Source organism: Spermophilus citellus (assembly GCF_964194105.1).
Source record: "Spermophilus citellus genome assembly, chromosome: 18".
NCBI classification, from domain to species: Eukaryota; Metazoa; Chordata; class Mammalia; order Rodentia; family Sciuridae; genus Spermophilus; species Spermophilus citellus.
Window position 1 is genome coordinate 34,292,810 of NC_138200.1, and position 22,569 is coordinate 34,315,378.

The window sequence follows — 22,569 nt, forward strand, 5'->3', positions numbered from 1 at the left end:
AAGTGGAGCATGACTATACTTAATTTCAAAGATGAAACTGCCATAGCTATTTAATGTAGGAAGACAAACATAAGGTTTCTTTTTCATTCTGAACCTATATTGAAAACAGAATAATATGGTCGAAAGAGCATTAGACTTGAGTTTAGATGATATGGGGTTCCAGTCTTGCTTTCATTGATATGTTATTATAACACTCTGGGATGGACATTTACTAATCTGTGTTTTGTTTCCTCATTATCAGAATGGGATATATGTGCTGTCTAATTGCAGGACTCTAGACAGGGCCAAATTAACAACAGAAAAGGAAGCATTAAAAAATATATCACACAACCGGAAGTTATTTTTATAATAGCAGTCCTATACTTATGATCTGACAGACATTTTTTTTCACGGACTCACCTACTCTGTGGTTTGCCTCATTCTTTGCTATGGTGTTCCCACTGGCCTTTACTGCAGTCTAAAATTGGGCCAACTCACTAGCGGTTCTCCTAAAGCTATATCCTTATTTTTTTCTTTTGTCTATTTAGTTTCTGAAATTATTATGCAACAATTTCAGGATGGATGTTTTAGAGACACATTTCCTACTTCAACTCCTAGTTCTACTCCTTGTTAGACTTGAGGCCTGAAAAAGTTCATTCTTCTATAAGCATCAGTTGACTTAACTCCTCAATGTATTTTTACAAGTTTTCTCCCTACCATCTCAGGGGTCAAATGAGATCATCCATCTAAAGTTGCTATCATACAAAATGTATTTAGTCAACATAAACTGATATTAGTAGTGGAAATATTCTGCTACCATAACTGTCACCACCACTGAAGAAGCTAACCCACTGCTGTTGATAAGGAACACATTCTGCCATTTTCAGCTTGCATTCCAACCATAAGTGCTACGCTGTAACAAGTATCCTTTTCATTGATGACTGTCAGTGTTCTGGCCTGAATATTTTAGCATTTAGTGTTAAAACTGCTATATTCATAATATTAAAAAATGATCAGGAAGCAAAATGTATTAACTACTATGTATCCCTATCTTTATTCACGTAAAGCAGTGGTTCTCAACCAGTGTGATTTTACCCCCACCTCCCTCTCTGAAAAACATTTGTCAATGTCTGCAGATATTTTTTATTGTTACAACTGGGGAAGGCTATTAACATCTAGTGAGTAGAGTTCAGGGATACTACCAGACAACCTACAATGTAAAGGCTACCTTTCCATGACAAAGTTGCAATAATGTCAAAGTTGAAAAATTCTGAACATAACAGATGTTAAAGACTCTGGCTTGGCCATTGTTCTTAATTCTTTTCCTATGACACTTATCTACATTTTTCCTTGAATTTCATTTTCACATTTTGAACTACTTGCTTGACATGTTTCTATTCTAAAATATTTGTTCCTACCCCAAATTAGACACTTCTTTTACTTTTTATATTTTTATAAGTCATCAGAACAAAACACAAGTTATCACTGTGTTATTGGTCATCCTTTCTTCTCCTATCTGCCCTTTCTTCACCATTCCCAACACTTTAATCACTCACTTCTTTCCCAGGTTATTGTGAATCCCACCTGAGTTATCTCCCTACCTCCAGACATTCCATGACAACTGATTTGATATGAAGTTTCAAGGTTAATTGAAATAATGAAAGCTCCATTTATCTGACCCTCATTCTTAAATTATTTAATAGTTTCTTAAAAGACCAAATTACTTAGTTTAGAAATTGGGCTTTTAATGTTTTGTTTAAATAAATTTTTCTAATCTTAACTTCCAACATCTCTTTCATATTGAGGCCCAAATCAGCCACTTGCTACTCTATGTGCACTTTCTTGCCTATCTCTTCCTCTTTCTTCTTATTTCCCATCACTAAAATCCTATTCCTTTGTACTAGCCATTGCAAATGCCATATCCTTTTTGAAGCCTTCACTGATAATCCTAGGGAAGTCAGAAGGACATCCCTTCTGTGTTACTCCTATAGCATAAGGTTTGTACTTCTTATACCAGTCTTCATACTCTTATCTCATAGGCTCTGTTTACTTCTGTGTCTTCCAGAACAGCAGTACCATGTGGCTTTGCACACAGTTGACACTCTACAAGAGATTTCTTGCAACTCTTATACTTCTACTAACCAATATAGTTTTATAGGTTTGAGTTCTTTTTGGTCAGTTGGAATGCTATTGTACAGAGTTTGACCAGTTTCTCATTAAAAATGGTCATATAAGATCTTTACTGACTTGATTATTGTTAATTGGGGTATTGACATAGATTCTATCTTTGCCCCAACTTTTGATAGTTTCTTCTGAGATCTATTTTCAGCCCAAACTTAGGCTTCCATATCTATCCTTGTAAAGTTTAGTTTTAGCAAGGATGCTACTAAGTCAATTTAGTTAGAATACCCTAGTTAAAATCTAAACATTCTGGCCTATTTTCAGCTAGAATTCTGCTAGGGGAGTTTAGCAAAGAAATTATGCCACTCTCACAAAAATTTGTAATCTCTGCTCCTGGGACAGAAAGTGTTTTTGTTGTTCTTGTTGTATTTGTAAATACCAAACCCCATTATAAGCAGTCCTCTTGAATAAAATCTCCCTTCCCATCTTCAACAAGCATCTGAATAATATTTTCCTTAACAATTATTCATTGACTCAGACACATTACAGAAAGAACAATTCTTAGTCCTATTATCCAATAGCCAATTTATTAATTTTCTTTAAAAACAATATTAAAGGAAAAAAATATCCCAATCAAAATGTATTCACTTCATGAAGATTGTTTTCCTAATGAGTTGCTTCACTTGATTACCTTTAAGATGAGTCTAGGCTGAAATTTTAAATCAGATATTTAAAAGTGCTTCATAATTTTATATACATATTCTACTTATTTATAAAGAGGCCCTTCCCCCCAGGTACAAATTAATTAAATATATATCTCACTTTCTAATATCTCAAGATTCATTTGAAGTAGAAATAAAAGACCATCTGTAAACAAATATCCCCCAGCAGAGGAGTCTTAATGTAACAATCATGAAGAAAATAATAACCATATTTCTATAATCAGAAACACAAATATAAGTACATTTTTTAAAAGCAGTACATTAAATAAAGACAATCTTTTTAGGTTTAGATGTCTTTCTTACTTTTCCTTGCCATGTTTAAAATTAAAAAAAGGATCTATTACTTAGTTTAGAAGCAGTTAAAAGTTCTGATCTTGTCTAAATAAATTTCAAATCCCATCTTGGTTTCTGCCCATGAAGAAATGTAAGTCATGACCAACCCCACTGACCAGGCTCTAAGAGTTGGCTAATGATCAATGTCCTTCTACAGTCTATGTTTTATCTTTGTTGGAACTGATTATTTTTATCAGCGTTTTCATAAAATCCATGAGTTTAATTTGGATGAAATAAATGATAATCAGGAGTAATTAGGTGAGAAATTAAGAGATCTAAAACTAAAATTTGATTAGTGACTACTGTGTGCTGGGTACTTTACATATACTTATACATTTACATACTACATGTTTCATTTATTTTCACAAACATTCTATGCAGCAGATTTTTTGATAGAACAAAGGAAGGTTATCATACTTGACCAATATGTGACAAATGTCACTGAGTTAGCCCATTTTAATTGGCCTTAATTCCTGTCTTCTATTGTGCAGTCTAAAATTAAATGTTAAGATTTTGGTGAATAAATAAAATAAATAAAATCATTCCACATCAGTTTGGGAATATTTAATCTACATCAAACTAAAAATAAAATCACGCCACATCAGTTTGGGAATCTTTCATTGACAATTTAAAAAAGTAAAAACCTATTGGGAAAGACTCCTTAATCCTACTCAACTTGGCAGTAAGTTTAGTGTCTGTTGTTCTTATTTCTTTATATAAACCCTAAAGGCAAAGAGGAAAAATAAGTCTTTTAAAAAGGATTTTCTTCATAAACCACCATGCTGAAAAATTAAATGACAGTAACTTCTTTCAACAGCTGACAGCCTAGCAGGGGTCCTGTTAACATGCACATTAGGGTAGACTGATTGGTTTAATTGGCAGTCATGCCTAAAAACCTGCAGAGGAACTGATGCTGAATGAATCATTTCCTTCAGTAATATTCAGCAGTTTGAATGCAGCAATGCAACCAAAAGGTTCTTAAAGTTGTTCTATTTATTGTTGAAACCAACCCAACCAAGTGATTACTTTGATTTTATTTTCTAAATTGTGTGCCTTTACTGAAAACCATCATTTAAAAATGCTTCAAAGAAAAGATTTCTTACCAAATTTTCCCATATCTCAAACTGGAAGGAACTAGAGGCAGACAATGTTGTGAGGAATAAATCTGGAAGAAAAATAATAGAAATGTAAATTTCTGCAGTTATACTGATGTGTACATTTGAAGGCAGGAACAAATGAATACATAAAAACAATTATTAATGCAATTCTACAGAAACATATTTTTAAAAGTTTGATTCTCTAAAGAAAAAAGGAGAGAAGAGTGGGGTGGGTAAGAAGATGACGACCTTGTATTAGTACAATTAAGGGAAATGTATTTAAAAGAAGATTTTGGTATTGGTCCTTCAAAAAATTTTTTTATTTTAAAAATAATTATTTGTAGTGTGTGTGTGTGTGTGTGTGTGTGTGTGTGTGCGTGCGCGCGCGCGCAAGACTGCGTGTGTGGTGCTGGATATTTAACTCAGGGTCTCAATGCTAGGCAAGTGTTCTATCACTGAACTATATCCTTAGCCTCACAAAATATATATTTTAAATAATCTTTCTTGTTTTTCAAAGTATGAGGTGATATTATTATCATAATCACATTTTACATTTGTACCCTAAAAGCAACACTTGTCTATGTCATAGGCAGGTTTCAGCATCATTTTAAATAGGCATCTCAGCATCCAGAATTTTTAGCACTCATACTAAATGAGCAATATATTATTTCAAATTTTAAGTATTAGAAAAATTGTCTTCATGAATTCCAAGTAAAGAAAGTATGGTTTATTGGAAAGTGTAAGAATTTCAATAAAACATCTTTAAAAAACAAGGTTGACAGTCGAATCAAATATCCTAATGCAAAGGCCAGTTGTTCCCTACATCGCTTCTAGTATTGTCATTTAGTATAATGTTTGCATAATGGCAATTAGTGATCATTAAAGGTTTTAAACTTATGAAGGGACTCACAGCCATATTATAATGATATAACTTTTTTATGATTTAAATAATGGGGCTGGGGATGTGGCTCAGTGATAGAGCACTTGCCTAGCATGTGAGGCAGTGTGTTCAATTCTCAGCACCACATAAAAATGAATAAATACAGGTATTATGTCCATTAACTACCAAAAAAATTTAAAAAATCCATTTTAAAAAATGGATTTAAATGACTTCTTAATCATTCATAGTAATGTGAAGACCATGACTATTCCAAATTTATTTTCCTTACATTAAGTATGCTTAGTAAAACTGATTCACATTTAAATGTTCTGTGTAATGTTTTTACAAATTTATGAAGTTAATTTATGTTATTATAATTATGAAGATTTACATAGAATCCCCCCAAATTAAGTAATTTTTTCATTTTTATAATTAATAAACTTGGAAACTCCCAATTCCAGAGACAATCATTCTTATGTGCTCATATCAAATATCTCTGCATTCATTTCCACTACTCTGGGTATGCTCTGCCTTTGGATACAGAATTATAGTCTTTTATAAAGATGACAGGTTTCATTAGTGTCATACATGTACTCCCAATGAAATGTTTACTTCCTTATTCATCTCGGAAAATCTCAAGTATAATCTGAGACTTGTAAGATGATATACCTATACCAGTTCCTTTCATTCTAAAGATTCTCCACATTGCCCTCAAATTATTTACAAGCAAAAGAACGAATTAGATCACACTCATTTTCTTCAGAACTAGGGCAGCAAACTCTTCATACTGTGTGTCAGATGAAGACTATGTTATCTATGTTTACAGGCACATTTCCTATTACTCCTCTACAAGAAGGGTGTATTCCAGATAGAACAAAGTTGTCACTAGATTTTATCATATTCTTTCACATATATTTGCCTCTGTACATGCCATTCCTTTTTTTTCCATATTGCCCTTCTACCTCATAGCCACCATGTGAATTAATTATTTAAAATAGGCTTAAATGTCTCCTTCTTTTTGCAGACTTTAACTCTCCCTAAGCATATCCCCATTGTTATTCCACTGTGGTGCCTCTCATCACAGTGATGATTATTATAATGCACTATGATATTCTGGCTTCACATTTGTCCTTCTGTAGCTTCTTGAGGCTACAAGTTTTGTTTAATTGATTTTTATATGTTTGTAGCTTCTCTGTGGTTGGAAGCAATATGTGTTCAAATGATTATAGAATAACTAAGAGAGGCAATATTATTTATATATATGAACACATACTACTTACACTTATATTTGGTGCAGGTCACACAAATTTGCTTGAAAAAAGGAGGGCTTTGTGTTAAATAATTTTATTAAAAATAAGTATGACTGACCATAGGAACTATTGATGAAATAATGTTTAAAAGCTATTATAGATTTTTTAATTATCTAAAAATGTAGATAGTTAGCATAAGAAAGTGATTAGGGATTAACAGTCCAGAGATTTTTTTTAGTGGTTCTTAGAATCACTAAGGAAGTCATGTCAATGCAAGCCCTGAGCTATCTGTAAGTAAAACCCAAACGGGGGCAATTACTTTGTTCTATAATAATTCAACACAGGCTGCATTTGTTCAAATTGAATATATCAAACTCTGATCCTGTTTAAGGCAGTTAGCTTCACGGGATTAGATCTATTCTGTTATCACACAAGGCTAAGCAGGCACAGTTAGAGCGAGTGGTGAATGAGTACTAGGAATCTATTGCTATTCCTAGAAAAACGATTCAACAATTCTTTTCTATTGGTATTGTATTCGTCTCAATATATGTTAAGGGTTGGAAATATGGTGTCCCCACCAAGGTCCTGTTAAGGCAGAAATATTGAGAGGTGAAATGATTAGATTATGAAAACTATAAAATAACAAACTATCCTAGTCTGAATGGAGTGAGTGGGTGATGGACTGTAAGCAGGGGTCATGGCTGAATGGCTGGAGGAAGAGGGTCATTGGATTGTGCCCTGGAAGGGTTAGTCTTCTTGCTGCCCCTTCCTCTCCATTCTCCCCAACCCCCAACTTCCTTTCTGCTATAAGGGGAATAGCTTTCCCATGCTGGACACAACCTCCATGATGTACTGACTCATCATGGGCCCAGAGCAAAGGAATCTACCACCTATGGACTGAGACCTCTGAAACAGTGAACCACAAATAAACTTTTTCTTCTCTAAGTTGTTCTGATAGGGTATTTGGTCACAATGACCCAAAAGCTAACTAAAGCAATATATGTATGCATAAAAGATGATAAATTATGAGCTTCTCGTTGTTTTATGCATATTTAGAAAATTTAAGAACTCTATTAACACAATGTTGATTCTATTTTCATAGTTTTGCTAGCTATTTATTAAAACTATGAGAATCACTTATAGTAAATGATGAATTGAAAACACCCAGTAAAATAGATTCACTATTCAATTATGTAAAGAGGTTATAGAAATATGAATGATTCATTACACAGAGAAATAAAAATAGAGACAATTATTAATAATTCATTATGAAGAATCATGCTTCAGACTTCGAACAAAATGAGAATGAAATAACTGCTAGAGAAAAATTTTATTCAACAATGTAATAACATTCTCACCCACATGGCTAAGAGTAATTCATACAACAAAATTAAAGGAAATGACATTCTACCCAGAGCACTAATTAGGAATAAAGGACTTATTCTCTTGGCTTTTGGAAGTAGTAGATAGCCCTAAGTAGTCTGTGCTCTCTGGAGCAGCTTTTGGGGAGCTCATATCCAAAACTCGGGACAACCCTGCAGGGTCATTCCACTTTTCAGAGCTCCCCTGGAATTGAAGTTTTGTGCACTGACTCATTCAAAGTCCAACTCTGTCTGCTTCCTTCCATTCCTGCCCACTGGCATTGATTATAAGGACATACCTGAAAATGAAACTTTTGCATATGAATCTCAGTTTTAGAACCTGTTTCCCAAGGAACCCAAACAATGACACTTGGTATCAATGATCTAAGGAAGCAGGCACCAAGATAAGATTTTAAATCACATGTAACAAGTAACTGACAATAAGGATTCCTTCACTGGGCTGCTTCCAGTGGTACTTGCCTCTACAGGGCCTGAGAATGGGTCTATTCTGGTCCTTACTCCAGAGCCCCTGCTAACCCCATAGCCACCAGAGGCCTCCAGTGTAAGTCGCATTCACCCGAGTGGAGTCTCAGGACATGTCTATCGTGTACTACAACACCACAGACATTACTGCTGTTGCTAGAAGCCCCTACAACCAGTGGTACTTGCTCTTATAGGTTCTATGGACACATCTCCCCATCTCCATGCTCCTGATGCCTCTGCTAAAGGAGTTCCCATGCAGTGGGTGCCCCAGTTTGCACCACACTTACATGGGACACTAAAGTGCCCCTACTCCTATTGCAGCCCTTAGGCAGAGGCAGGCTCTCTGACCCTGGTAAGCATCCTGACTAAAACCACCAATTACAGCTGAACAAGCTGTAGAGCGACTAATACTATGGTGCCTAGTTGGGAATTAAGCCAAAGCTACCCAACAAACTAACACCCTAATACACATTTTAAAGAGAAAATTTTCTACTGTGAAAATCACCTTATTAAGTTGGTAAAGACAATTGATTTGGCAGATGGACAAATATCATTGAAATGAAAGAAACAGTATAAAAACATAAGTTCATTCACCAAGATCAAGTGGGATTTATCCCAGGAATGCAAGGATGTTTCTATATATATGTCAAGAAACTAAAATATCACACCAACAGAATGAAGGACAAAAATCTCAAGAGATGCAGAAAAAACATTTTATAAAATTCAAGAATGCTTCATAATGAAATTCTGAACAAATTAGGTATAGAGGAATCTACTTTAACATAATAACGGCTGTATAAAACAAACCACATTCAACATAAAAGCAAACAGGGAAAAGCTGAAAGCATTTTATTTAAGATACAAAACAAGACAAGGATGTTCACTTTTACCATTCTTATTCAATATACTGTTGAAAGTATTAGAGTAATTAGGCAGGAGACCTAAATAAAAGGCACATGTAAAATGTATACACACACTTGTGTGGGTGCGTGCGTGTGTGTATAGAGAGAGAGCAAAATTACCAGATAAAAAAACCCCAAACACTAAAATCAGTAGCTTGCCTTTTTACACAACAATAACAAACTTATAGGAAAGGCAGCAGAATACAACAGACACTAGTATAGCAATATGTAAAACAGTGGTTGTGTAACCGATGTGATGCTGCAATCTGTATACGGGGTAAAAATGGGAGTTCATAACCCACTTGAATCAAAGTGTGAAATATGATATGTCAAGAACTATGTAATGTTTTGAACAACGAACAGTTAAAAAAAAAACAATAACAAACTTGCTGAGACAGAAAAGAGGAGAGCAATGCCATTTACAATAGCCACAAAACAAAATAATTAAAAAATATGAAAAAATTTAATCAAGGAAATGAAAGACTTTTACAACTGAAGTTCCAAAACACTGAAGAAAGAAATTGAAGAAAGCACACAAAAATTGATAGACCTCTTATGTTCGTGGATTGGACGAATATTAATTAACAATATTAACAAAATGTTCATACTACCCAAAGCAATTTATAAATTCAATGCAATTCCCATCAAAATACCAATGCATTCTTCTCAGAATGAGAAAATATAATCCTGAAATTCACATGGAATACAAATAACCCTGAATAACCATGGTAGTCTTTAGCAAAGGGACAAAGATAGAGGTACAATCCTTGTTCCGAAGACATGCTCCAATGTTACAGTAATAAGACAGCATAGTACTAGCATAAAAACACAAAGATTAGGAACAGGATAGAAATCCCACAATAAATCCACACATCTACAATCAATTGATTCTTAGCAAATGTGTCAAAAACATATGTTGGCAAAAGGAGAGCCTCTTCAACGTATAGTGCTGAGAAAATGGTTATCCATATGTAGAAGACTGAAACTTGACCCCTGTCACCCTATACAAAAATCACCTGAAAATACTTCAAAGCCTAAATGTAAAACCTGAAACAATAAAACAAATTAACAGTGTTAGAAGAATTATAACAGACAAAAATAAAAAACACCAGAGAGGATGTAGAGAAAAGGAGACATACTTGTACACTGCTGGTGTCAATGTAAATTAGTGGAGTCATTATAAGGGAATAGTGTGAAGCTTCTTCAAAAAGTTAAAAATAGATCTATAATATGATTCAGCTTTCCCATTCCTGGGCAATAAATTCTGTATATCAAAGAGAGACAGCTGTACTTACATGAACATTGCAGCCTTAATCACAATAGGCAGGCAATGGATTCAATGTAGGTGTCCATGGATGGATGAATAATAGGTAAAGAATATGTAGAGAATACACATAATGAAATGTTATTTAGCAATTTTTTTTAAAAGAAGTGCTCTCATTTACAGCAACATGGCTGAAGCAAGAGGACTTGCTTTATTAAGTGATTAACCTAGAGAGACAGGTATTGCATATTCTCTCTCATACACTAAAGCTAAAAAATTCAATTTGAAGGGAGAATCCTAACTACTAGAAGTTAGGAAGGGTAGTGGGGAGAGGGGATAGAAAGAGTTTGGGTAATGGATATCAAAATAGATAAGAGGAATAAGTTCTATTGTTCTAAGCATAGTAAGGTGACAATAGTTGACAATAACTTATATATTTTATGAAGGCACCAAACATAGCAAGGTTCTCATCTCCTATAGCAGGAGGATTTTGACTATTAAATGGAGATAAGTTCCAAAGATAAAATTTCAACATAAACAGGTCTGCTATGTCAAATTTTGGAACATAGGTGGAAAACAAAGACATTGGACCTATGGAATAAAGACATCTGGGTTGATGAGTCTGAATTTCTTAAATCCCCAGATACATTAAAAACTCTATAGAGTCTATAGGAGTGTTCTACTATTCACTGTCAGTGTTTTCCCATTTAAGATGATGGAGAAGTTTCTGTCATCATTAGACAGCATACTCCCAAGTTCCCATGGTCTGCCCTTCCTTTTCTCCTGACTAGTAGATCAAAAGAGTGGAGTTAAGTGACTTGTTAGGGATGTGCTAAACATGTAAGGGAAAATACCATAAATTAAGTGCAAGACCTAGTTAAATGAGAAGAATAAGAGTATGCATGAGACTATACTCAAGGTGGGGGTAGACAGTGAGGAGGTGGAGTGTGGAACAGGGGAATGAGGGATTCAGGACAGAATAAAAATTTAGGGACACAGTGATTACATTAGACTCCTTCAACCCTGGAATTGAGCCCCAATTTCTTGCACAGAAATAGATATATACTCTGGAAGTGGGTTCGTGTTTCTTCTCTTGAAGACTAACATTTAAAATGCTAATAGGTAGCCAATCCCTAAAAAACAAATGCCAAATGTCTTCTTTGATATAAGGGGAGTAACTAAGGACAGAGTAGGGACAAAGAGCATGAGAAGAAGATTAACATTAAACGGGGATGAGAGGTGGGAGGGAAAGGGAGAGAGAAGGGAAATTGCATGGAAATGGAAGGTGATCCTCAGGGTTATACAAAATTACATACAAGAGGAAGTGAGGGGTAAGGGAAGAATAATACAAGTGGAAGAAATGATTTACAGTAGAGGGGGTAGAGAGAGAAGAGGGGAGGGGAGGGGGGAGGGGAGGGGGGATAGTAGAGGATAGGAAAGGCAACAGAATACAACAGACACTAGAATGGCAATGTGTAAATCAATGGAAGTGTAAATGATGTGATTCAGCAATCTGTATACGGGGTAAAAATGGGAGTTCATAACCCACTTGAATCAAACGGTGAAATATGATATATCAAGAACTATGCAATGTTTTGAACGACCAACAAAAAAAAATAATGATAAGTTATTGATTTAAGAGGATGAGAGTTACCTCTGTAATCCAGATTTTTCTTAATATAGATTGAATTCTAGCATTCTATCAAAAAAAAAAAAGGAAAAAGCAGCTTTACATGTATGAAGACATGAATTGGTGTGAACATATTTTATATACAAACAGAGATATGAAAAATTGTGTTCTATATGTGTAATAAGAATTGTGATGCATTCTGCTGTCGTGTATTTAAAAAATAAAAGCAATTTAAAAATAAAATAAAATGCTAATAGGAACACCATGATGATAGCTGAAATCACAGTGTTGACGTGAAGAAATACTCTTTGAAGAAAAAAATCATACCATGATTTACTGAAAATTCGGAATATAAATCTCAAGTCAAATTAAATATCTTTTCATTAGATTTATCTAACAAAATTGTGAAAATATTCAATGCGGGCTGGGGATGTGGCTTAAGTGGTAACACGCTCGCCTGGCATGTGTGGGGTGCTGGGTTTGATCCTCAGCACCACATAAAAAATAAAGATGTTTGTGTCCACCGAAAACTGAAAAATAAATATTAAAAAAATTCTCTTTCTTTAAAAAAAAATTCAATGCATATGCATTTTGTTCTCCTCAAATGACAATCGCATAGTCAATTATCTCCATTCATGGCTCAAAAGAAATAAACTAATAATCTTTGTCCAGATCAGCACAGTGTTCCCTTCAAATAAAAAGCCCTCTGTTTAAAATTGGCATTTAAATTTTTGATGGTTTGGTATATCCCCCAAAGGTTCATATGCTGAAAGATTGGTCCCAGTGTGGTGGTGCAACCTTTAAGAGGTGGGACCCAGTGGAAGGTAGATAGGTCACAGGCCACTGTCCTTAAAAGGGATTAATGCTGGTCTCCTAGAGTAGCTGTTCTGCCCAAAGTAGATTGCTATAAAAATAGTGAGCCTGGTCCCTCCCCAGTCTCTTTTTGTCTCCTTGTGTAATCTCTGCCACATGTGATGCCATCAGCCAGAAGGCCTTCTCTAGAGGTGAGCAGAGAACTGTCATGCTCTTGAACCTTGAAAACTGTGACCTAAATAAACCTCTTTTCTTTATAAAGTACAAACCTAGACAAAAAACTTCAGGAGTTTTAGAAATTGTTAACAGAAATATGATGTGAATTAAATCACACTGGGGAAAATCAAAACAAAGCTAAATGATTAATGTCGTGCTCATAGTGTGTTATTAATTTGTCAAGTTACTTGGAATAGTATGATACGAAAGAATAAGTTAAAAATTATGATTCTGGTACTCTATCCTTTCAGTGTGAAGTCTTGACATTTTAAGTCGAATAATCCAATGGAAATGTTTATAAGTATTCATAATGTCACTACAGTTCCTGAATGAAGAAATTCTCCTCAGATGATAAATTACTATATTCCCATTAAAGTAATATTCCAATTCATTTTTGAAACACACAGTTAACAAAACAATTATAGTATTTTCTAGAAACCTCAGACATTCCCATAAAGAATGCCTGAAAACAGTACTACAACCTATACTGTTTAACTAGAGGTTATGCCAAGCTCATATTAATATCTATTCCATAAATACCACACAGTTCCTCTTAGGACCAATTATATTAGTGGAAGGGAAGAATAATTGTTTAGAATAAAAATATTCTTTAAATATCATTTTTTTCCATTCATTTATAAAAAAAGAACACAGAAAACCATATGACTTTACTATGACAAACAAGTGAATGCCAACAACTCTCACTCCTTTTAGCAATTTAAGTGCATTCTGTAGCTCAGAGGTCATCAATTCAAATGTTGTCAGGCATAAGGTGCTAACTTAAGAGGGTACAAACAAGATGATAAAATAGTAAAAACAGGCACTGGGGGTTCTTGGGATGGAGAGATGAGGAAGTAGAGGGCTTAAATGAACCAGTCCATCCTCAACACAAGGGGACAGAAGTAAATTGGCTTCGGCCAAATGTTGTTATAGAAATATAATTTTAAAAATGTTTTTTTCAGTTTAAGATGGTCACAATACCTTTATTTATTTGTAAGCAGTGTTCAGGATTGAAACTAGTGCTCCACACATGCTAAGCAACCCTGAAATATAACTTTTTAAATACGAATATTATATTTTTAAGGTACTAGAATTTTAATCCAAAATATTTTTTAATACAGTATCAGTAAAAAAAAAATCATGTCTGAGGACTGATGTTGGGCTGTAAGTACTAGTTTGAAACTTTTGACAGAGATTATGGCTATAGTTGCATACTCTCTGCACATGAGAGCTAACCCTATATTTCTCTGTATCAAATAATTCTGACAAATGATACTCTTTACAGATGCACTCATTTAATAAGATTATGAGGAGTCTATTTGAATAAGTCCTCATTCACAAGTTACTATGCTTAGGAAGAAGTCTAAATTTCTAGCGAACATTTTAAAATTTAATTCCTGAAGTTCTTAATCTTCTACCTAGACTTTTCCTCTTTATTTCCCCAGAAACATACCTCTAACAAGACAGACAGGCTCAGACACTATGCCCTGTAGGCATGAGTTCTTTCTTCTTCTTCTTCTTCTTCTTCTTCTTCTTCTTTTTTTTTTTTTTTTGAGAAAAGGAAAAAGATGGTTGTTTATTGATTTGTGATTCTGGCCCAGCCGCAGGAACAGGGGGCTTTCACAGAGGTGATACAGAGAAAATGAGATTAGGGAGGAGAGACAGAAGAAAGGGAGGAGAAAGTCATGGAGAAAAAGTTTGGGAAAAAGACAAAAATGTGTGAGTTTCAAAGCAACAAGGGATACAGTCAAAGCATCAAGTGAATCCCTGTTATATCAAGACCTCTGCTTTGCAGTCCCATTGAACTGCTTCCTCTCCCTGGACACACACAGGAACATGTGCATGTCCCCTGCCACACCAGATCTGCCTGTTCTCTGCCTGATCCCTCATCCATGGCTGTCCTAGTCAAAGCCCCCTCTTCTCAGCTCAATCCCAGCCTCACCCTGTATGCTAAAGCAGGGAGGCAGATATAATCTATGGAGTGCTCAAACCACCATTCCACCAGCTTCTTCGTGTCTTATAAGCATTAGTTCATTTCCTGCTCACAGTGACCTTATAAAGTAGGCCTGTTGTTAACTCCATTTCCCAGATGGGGAAAGGGAGGCTTGGAGTGTTAATTAGCTTTCCTGTGTTCACCCAGCTGCCACAACCCCCTCTTCCCCACTGCATGAGTTATTTCAAGAATAAAAACTGTTCATGCTGAGTAAACAATAAACATATTCCCATCCTATCTTACCTCATTAGTTAAATCATGACCAGAAGTACTTTTATTTCTAAAAAATGTTATTTGTTATTTTTAGATATACCTGATAGCAGAGTATATTTGACATATTTATATAAACATGGATTAAAGCTCTCCAGATCCATCCATTTACTAGAAAATGTCATAAAGTCATTATTTTTGATGACTGAGTAATACTCCACATTTTCATAATATATTCATCTGATGAATGGCATCTTGGTTGGCTGCATATCTTGTCTATTGTAAATTTAGGTGTTATAAACACTGATGTGGCTGTGTCATTATAGTATGCAGATTTTAACTTCTTTGAGTATATATCCAAGAGTGGTAAAACTAGGTCAAATGGTGGTTCCATTCCTAGTTTTTTGAGGAATCTCTGAGCTGCTTTTCAGTGTGATTGCATCAATTTGCAGGTCCACCATCAATGTATGAGTGTACCCTTTTCCCCACATTCTCATTAGCATTTATTGTTACTTGTATTCTTGATTGTTGCCATTCTGACTAGAGTGTGATAAAATTTCAATGTAGTTTAATTTGCATTTCTTTAATTCCTTTAGATGATGAACATTTTCATATATTTGTTGACCATTCCTATTTCTTCTTCTTTGAAGTTCCTGTTCAGTTCCATTGCCCATTTAGTAATTGGATTATTTGTTATTGTTATATTTTTTTGGTGTTAAGTTTTTTGAGTTCTTTATATATCCTGGAGATAAATGCACTATGCACTAATCTAAGGTGTAGGTGGCAAAACGTTTTTCCCATTCTGTAGGCTCTCATCATGCTCTTGATTGTTGGCATTCCTGTGAAGATGATTTTAGTTTTATACCATCCCATTTATTGATTCTTGATTTTACCTCTTGTGCTTTAGGAGTCGTGTTGAGGAATTTGGTTTCTAAATTGACATAAAGGAGTGTGGGGGGCTGGGGAAGTGGCTCAAGCGGTAGCGCGCTCAAACCACCATTGGCATGCGTGCGGCCCGGGTTTGATCCTCAGCACCACATACAAACAAGGATGTTGTGTCCGCCGATAACTAAAAAATAAATATTAAAAAAAAAATCTCTCTCTCTCTCTCTCTCCTCTCTCACTCTATTAAAAAAAAAAAAAAGGAGTGTGGGGACTATACTCCTAGTTGCAGGGTTTCTGGTGTAATGCCTAGGTCTTTGATCCACTTTGAGTTTTGTGCAGGGTGAGAGACAGGCATTCAGTTTCATTCTGCTACCTACTGATTTCCAGTTTTCCCAGAACCACTTGTTGAAGAGACTAACTTTTCTCCATATATGTTTATGGTGCCTTTGTCTAGTATTGGAAAGCTGTATTTATATGGGTTTGTCTCTGTCTTCTATTCTGCTCCGTTGGTCTTCATGTCAGTTTTGGTGCCAATAATATGCTATTTTTGTTACTATTGCTCTTAAGATTTATTATTGTGATTCCTCCTACTTCGTTTTTCTCAATAAGGATTGCTTTGGTTATTCTGGGCTTCTTATTCTTCTAAATGAATTTTAGGACTGTTTTTCTATTTCTATGAAGAACATCACTGGAATTTTAAAAAGAATTACATTAAATCTGTAGAGTGCTCTTGGGAATATGTCCATTTTGATGGTATTAATTCTGCCTATTAAAGAACCCGAGAGATCTTTCCATCTTCTAAGGTCTTTTTCAATCTCTTTCTTTAGTGTTCTGTAGTTTTCATCATAGAGGTCTTTCATCTCTTTTGTTAGATTGATTTCCAAGGGTCTTTTTTTTTTTTTAAGGCTACTGTGAATGGGATAGTTTTCCTAATTTCTCTTTCAGCTGATTTATCATTGGTGTATAGGGATACAATTGATTTATGGATATTAGTTTTATACCCTGCTACTTTGCTCAATTTCTTTATGAGTCCTAGAAGTTTTCTGGTGGAGTTTTTTGGGTCTTCTAAATATAGAATGATGTGGTCCGCAAATAGAGACATTTTGAGCTCTTCCCCCTCCCCTATTTGTATCCCTTTAATTTCTTTGTTTTGCCTAATTGTTCTGGCTAGAGTTTCAAGGACTATGTTGAATAGAAGTGATGAAACAGTACATCCCTGTCCTGTTCCAGTTTTTAAAGAGAATGTAAATGGGCCTAAACTCTTCAATTAAGACTCAGACTAGCAGACTGGATTAAAAAAAAGCCAACAATATGCTATTGCTAAGAGACTCACTTTATAGGCAAAGACATCCATAGATTGAAGGTGAAAGGATGGGAAGAAACACATCACACACGTGGATCTCATAAACAAGCAGGGGTTTCTATCCTCATATCAGATAAAGTGGACTTTACTCCAAAGATAATCAGAAGAGAAAAAGAAGGACAGTTTGTACTGCTTAAGGGAATTATACAACAACAAAAAATCACAATCATAAATATTTATGCCCCAAACAGTGGAGCATATACATACATCAATTTCAACCCTTCTCAATTTCAAGAATCAAATAGACCACAACACAACATTACTGGGTGACTTTCATACTTCTCTCATCACTGATAGATCTTTGAAACAAAAACAAGACAAAGAAGCTATAGAATTAAAAAAAAATCAATAATTTAGACTTAACAGACATATGTAGACTATTTTATCCATCAATGACTGAATACACTATCTTTTCAGCAGCACACAGATCATTTTTCTAAACTAGACCATATCATAAGCACAAAATAACTCATAGCAAATACAAAATTATAGAGATAGTACCTTGCATTCTATCAGATTATAATGGAATGAAATAATAAATTGACAATGAAATAAAATATAGAATCTGCTCTAACTATTAAGTCTAAATAATACACTATTGAATGATAAAAGGATAGCAGAAGCATCAGGGATAAAATTAAATAACTAGAGGTAAATAAGAATAGTGACACATCAAAACTTCTGGAACACTATGAAAGTAGTTCTAAGAGGAAGGTTCATTGACGTGAGCTCATTCAGGAAAAGAATAGAGAGTCACCAAAAAAATAACCTAACATTACATTACATCTCAAAGTATTAGAAAAAGAGCAAATCAATACCCAAAATAGTAAAAGAGAGGAATTAACTGAAATCAGCAAAAATCAATGAAACTGAAATAAAAAATAAAAAAATTAACAAAATGAAAAGTTAATAAGTTAACAAAATTAATAAGCTAACCAAGAGGGAAAACTCAAATTATTAAAATTTGTGATGAAAAAGGAAATATCAACAAAGACACTACTGAAATACAGAGGATAATCAGAATCTATTTTGAAAATTTAGACTCCAATAAAATAAAAAATCATGAGGTCATTGACCAATTCCTACAGACATTTTATCTACCCAGATTGAATCAGAAAGTCATAGAAAATTTATACTGATCATTTTAAGCAATGAAATTGAGGATGCTATCCAAAGCCTACCAACAAGAATGGGATACTAATTAGAATAAGTTATATTCCCAGTATGTAAAATATGTCATAATACATGCTACTGTCATGTATATCTAAAAAGAACAACAACAAAAGAAACAAATAGAATAAAACAAAAGAATAAAAAGGATTGATAAGTTAAAAAAAGAGCCTATGAAGAAATAAAAGACTAGGACCAGATGGATTCTCAGTAAGTTCTACCAGACCATCAAAGAAGAACTAACATCAATTCTCCTCAAAGTATTCCACAAAATAGAAAAGGAGGGAACACTTCCAAATTCATTCTATGAAGGTAGCATCACTCTAATATCAAAACCAGACAAAGTCCTATGGAAGAAAGAAAACTTCAGATCAATATGCATTCTGAACATAGATGCAAACATTTTAAATAAAATACTGGCAAATTGCACTAAAAAACCCATAAAAGATAGTGTACCTTAATCAGTGGGGTTCATCCCAGGGATGCAAGGTTGGTTCAACATATGGAAATGAACATATGTAATTCATCACATCAATAGACATAAAGACAAGAATTGCATGATTATCTCAATAGATGCAGAAAAGCAGTTGACGAAATATAGCATCCACTGATGTTCAAAACTCTAGACAAAGTAGGAATAGTAGAAACATACCTCCACACTGTAAAAGCTATATATTTTAAACCTAGGGCCAACATCATTCTAAATGGAGAAAAACTGAAAGCATTCCTTCTAAAAACTGGAATAAAACAGAAGTACTTTAATTTTAGGGGGTGGGGAAAAGTTGGATTCATTTATTTCAGATTGTATATGAACATGAAATTCTTAGCTAAAACAAATAAACTCCAAGTAGCATGTAGTTGGAAGCAAATAATGATAGAACCTATTAACTGCCCTGAAATAGAATGTCTAAGGAGATTATAATATTGATGAGGGTTATTAACAATATTAACAATTAAAAAGTATACAAGTATAAATCCTAATTAATACATTTTTATTGTAGGGGATTTATTCTTCATAATTTGTACACTGAACTGTTAAGAGAAACATAATCAAGGAAATTATGGTAAGTTAAAGATATTCAAATACTTGGCACTACTTTGAATTCAATTGTTATCTGTATATCTTAACTGATGTTACATATTTTCTCTACTAGATTTTATAGATTCAATTTTCTTTTTTACATTTTTTGTTTTAATTAGTTATACATGACAGTAGAATGCATTTATGCACTTTGATATGTCATATGTAGACGGGATATAATTTCATTTTTTTGATTGTATGTGTTGCATAATCATATTGGTCATGTAGACACATATACACATACAGAAATAATATGTTTCATTCTAGAATGTTTCCTATCCCCACATTCCATCCCCTCCCCTCCTGTCACTTCCCTCTACCTAATCTAAGGTAACACTACTCTTCCCTAGTCCCCACCTGCCTTATTGTGAATTAGCATCCGAATATTACAGAAAAACATTCGGCCTTTGGTTTTGTGGGATTGGCTTTTTTCACTTAGTATGATATTCTCCAACTCCAACCATTTACTGGCAAATTCCATAATTTCATTCTTCTTTAAAGCCGAGTAATATATATACCACATTTTCTTTATCCGTTCATGTATTGAGTGACACCTAGTTTGGTTCCATAGTCTAATTATGGTGAATTGAACTACTATAAACACTGAAGTGGCTGCATCATTATAGTATGCTGATTTTAAGTCCTTTGGGTATAAACCAAGGAGTGGGATAGCTGGGTCAAATGGTGGTTCCATCTCCAGTTTTTTGAGGCATCTCCATACTGCTTTCCATAGTAGTTGCACCAATTTGCAGCCCCTCTGGCAATGTAAAAGTGTACCTTTTCCCCCACATGCTCGCCAACATTTATTGTTGCCTGTATTCTTGATCATTACCATTCTGACAGGGGATGAAATCTTAGTTTTAATCTGCACTGCTCTAATTGCTAGAGATGTTGAATACTTTTTCATATATTTTTTAATCAATTATATTTCTTCTTCTGTAAAATGTCTTTTCAGTTCCTTAGCCAATTTATTGTTTTTTGGGTAAGATAAGATTAATGCTTTATCAAAGGTACATGTGGTAAAGATTTTCTCCCAATATGTAGGCTTTTTCCTCACGTTATTGTTTACTTCACCGAGAAGAAGCTTTTTAATTTGAATCCATCCCATTTACTGATTCTTGATTTTACTACTTGCGCTTGAGAAGTCTTGTTAAGGAAGTCAAATAGTAGGCCGACATGAAGATTTGGGTCTATTTTTAATTCTATTAGGCCCAGAGTCTCTGTTCTAGAGCCTAAGTCTTTGTTGTACTTTGAGTTGACTTTTGGGCAGGGTGAGAGATAGAGGCTTAACTTCATTTTGCTGCATATGGATTGCCAGTTTCCCAGCACCATTTGTTGAATAGGCTATCTTTTCTCCAGTGAATATTTTTGGTACCCTTTACTAGTATGAGATAACTGTATTTATATGGGTTTGTCTCTGTGTCCTCTATTCTGCACCATTGGTCTACAAGTTTATTTTGGTGCCAATACCATACCAGTTTTGTTACTATAGCTCTGTAGTATAGTTTAAGGTCTGGTATTGTGATGCCATCTGCTTCACTTTTCTTGCTAGAAGGATTGCTTTAGCTATTCTGGGTTTCTTATTTTTCCAAGTAAATTTCATGATTGCTTTTTCTATTTCTATGAAGAATATCATTGAGATTTTAATAGGAATTGCATTAACTCTGTAGAATGCTTTTGGTAGTATGGCCATTTTAAAAAAAATTTAATAGTTGTTGATCAATATTTGTTTATATGCAGTGCTAAGGATAGAATCCAGTGCCTCACACATGCCAGGCAAGTGTTCTACCACTGAGCCACAACCCAAGCCCAGTAGTATGGTAATTTTGACAATATTAATTTTGCCTATCCAGGAGCATGGGAGATCTTTCCATCTTCTGAGATTTTCTTTAATTTCTTTCTTTAGTGTTCTGTAGTTTTCATTGTAGAGGTCTCTCTCCTCTTTTGTTAGATTGATTCCCATGTATTTTCTTCTTCTCTCTCTCTTTCTTTCTCTTTTGAGGCTATTGTGAATGGAGTAGTTTTCCCAACTTCTCTTTCAGTGGATTGATTGCTAAAGTATAGGAATGTGTTTGATTTATGGGTATAGATTTTATATCCTGCTACTTTGCTGAATTCATTTATTAGTTCTAGAAGTTTTTTGGTGGAATTTTTTTTGGATATTCTAGATATAGAATCATGCCATCCACAAATAGTGATAGTTTGAATTCTTCTTTACCTATTTGTATCCCTTTAATTTCTTTATTCTGTCTAATTGCTCTGGCTAGATGATGTTGAACAGAAGTGGTGAAAGAGGACATCCTTGTCTTATTCCAGTTTCTACCAGGAAGGCTTTCAATTTTTCTCTATTTAGAATGATGATGGCCTTGGGTTTAGCATTATATAGCTTTTACAATGTTGAGGTATGTTCCTTCCTAGTTTTTCTAGTGTTCTGAACATGAAGGTATGCTGCATTTTGTAAAATGTTTTTATTTTTGCATCTACTGAGATGATCATATGATTCTTGTTTTTATGTCTATTAATATGATGAATTATGCTTATTGATTTCCATATGGTGAACCACCCTGCATCTCAGGGATGAATCCCACTTGATCATGGTGCACTATGTTTTTAATATGTTTTTGTATTCAATTTATCAGAATTTTATTGAGAATTTTTGCATCTATGTTCATCAGGGATATTGGTCTAAAGTTTTCTTTCCTTGATGGTTCTTTGTCTGATTTTGGTATCAGGGTGATATTAACCTCATAGAATGAGTTTGAAAGGGTTCCCTCCTTTTCTATTTCATGGAATACTTTGAGGAATATTGATATTAA

The 22,569-nt window shown here is 34.3% G+C and overlaps 1 protein-coding gene across 2 annotated transcripts in view; it reads right to left on the reverse strand.

The window, feature by feature from the left end:
* Positions 1-22,569, reverse strand: part of ITFG1 (integrin alpha FG-GAP repeat containing 1) — a 256,647-nt gene that overhangs the window by 161,389 nt on the left and 72,689 nt on the right. For both annotated transcript variants that reach the window (XM_081273851.1, XM_081273850.1), the window contains exon 7: positions 4,259-4,320. In XM_081273851.1, the coding sequence (XP_081129977.1) occupies positions 4,259-4,320 (62 nt within the window). The remainder of the gene's footprint in view (positions 1-4,258; positions 4,321-22,569) is intronic.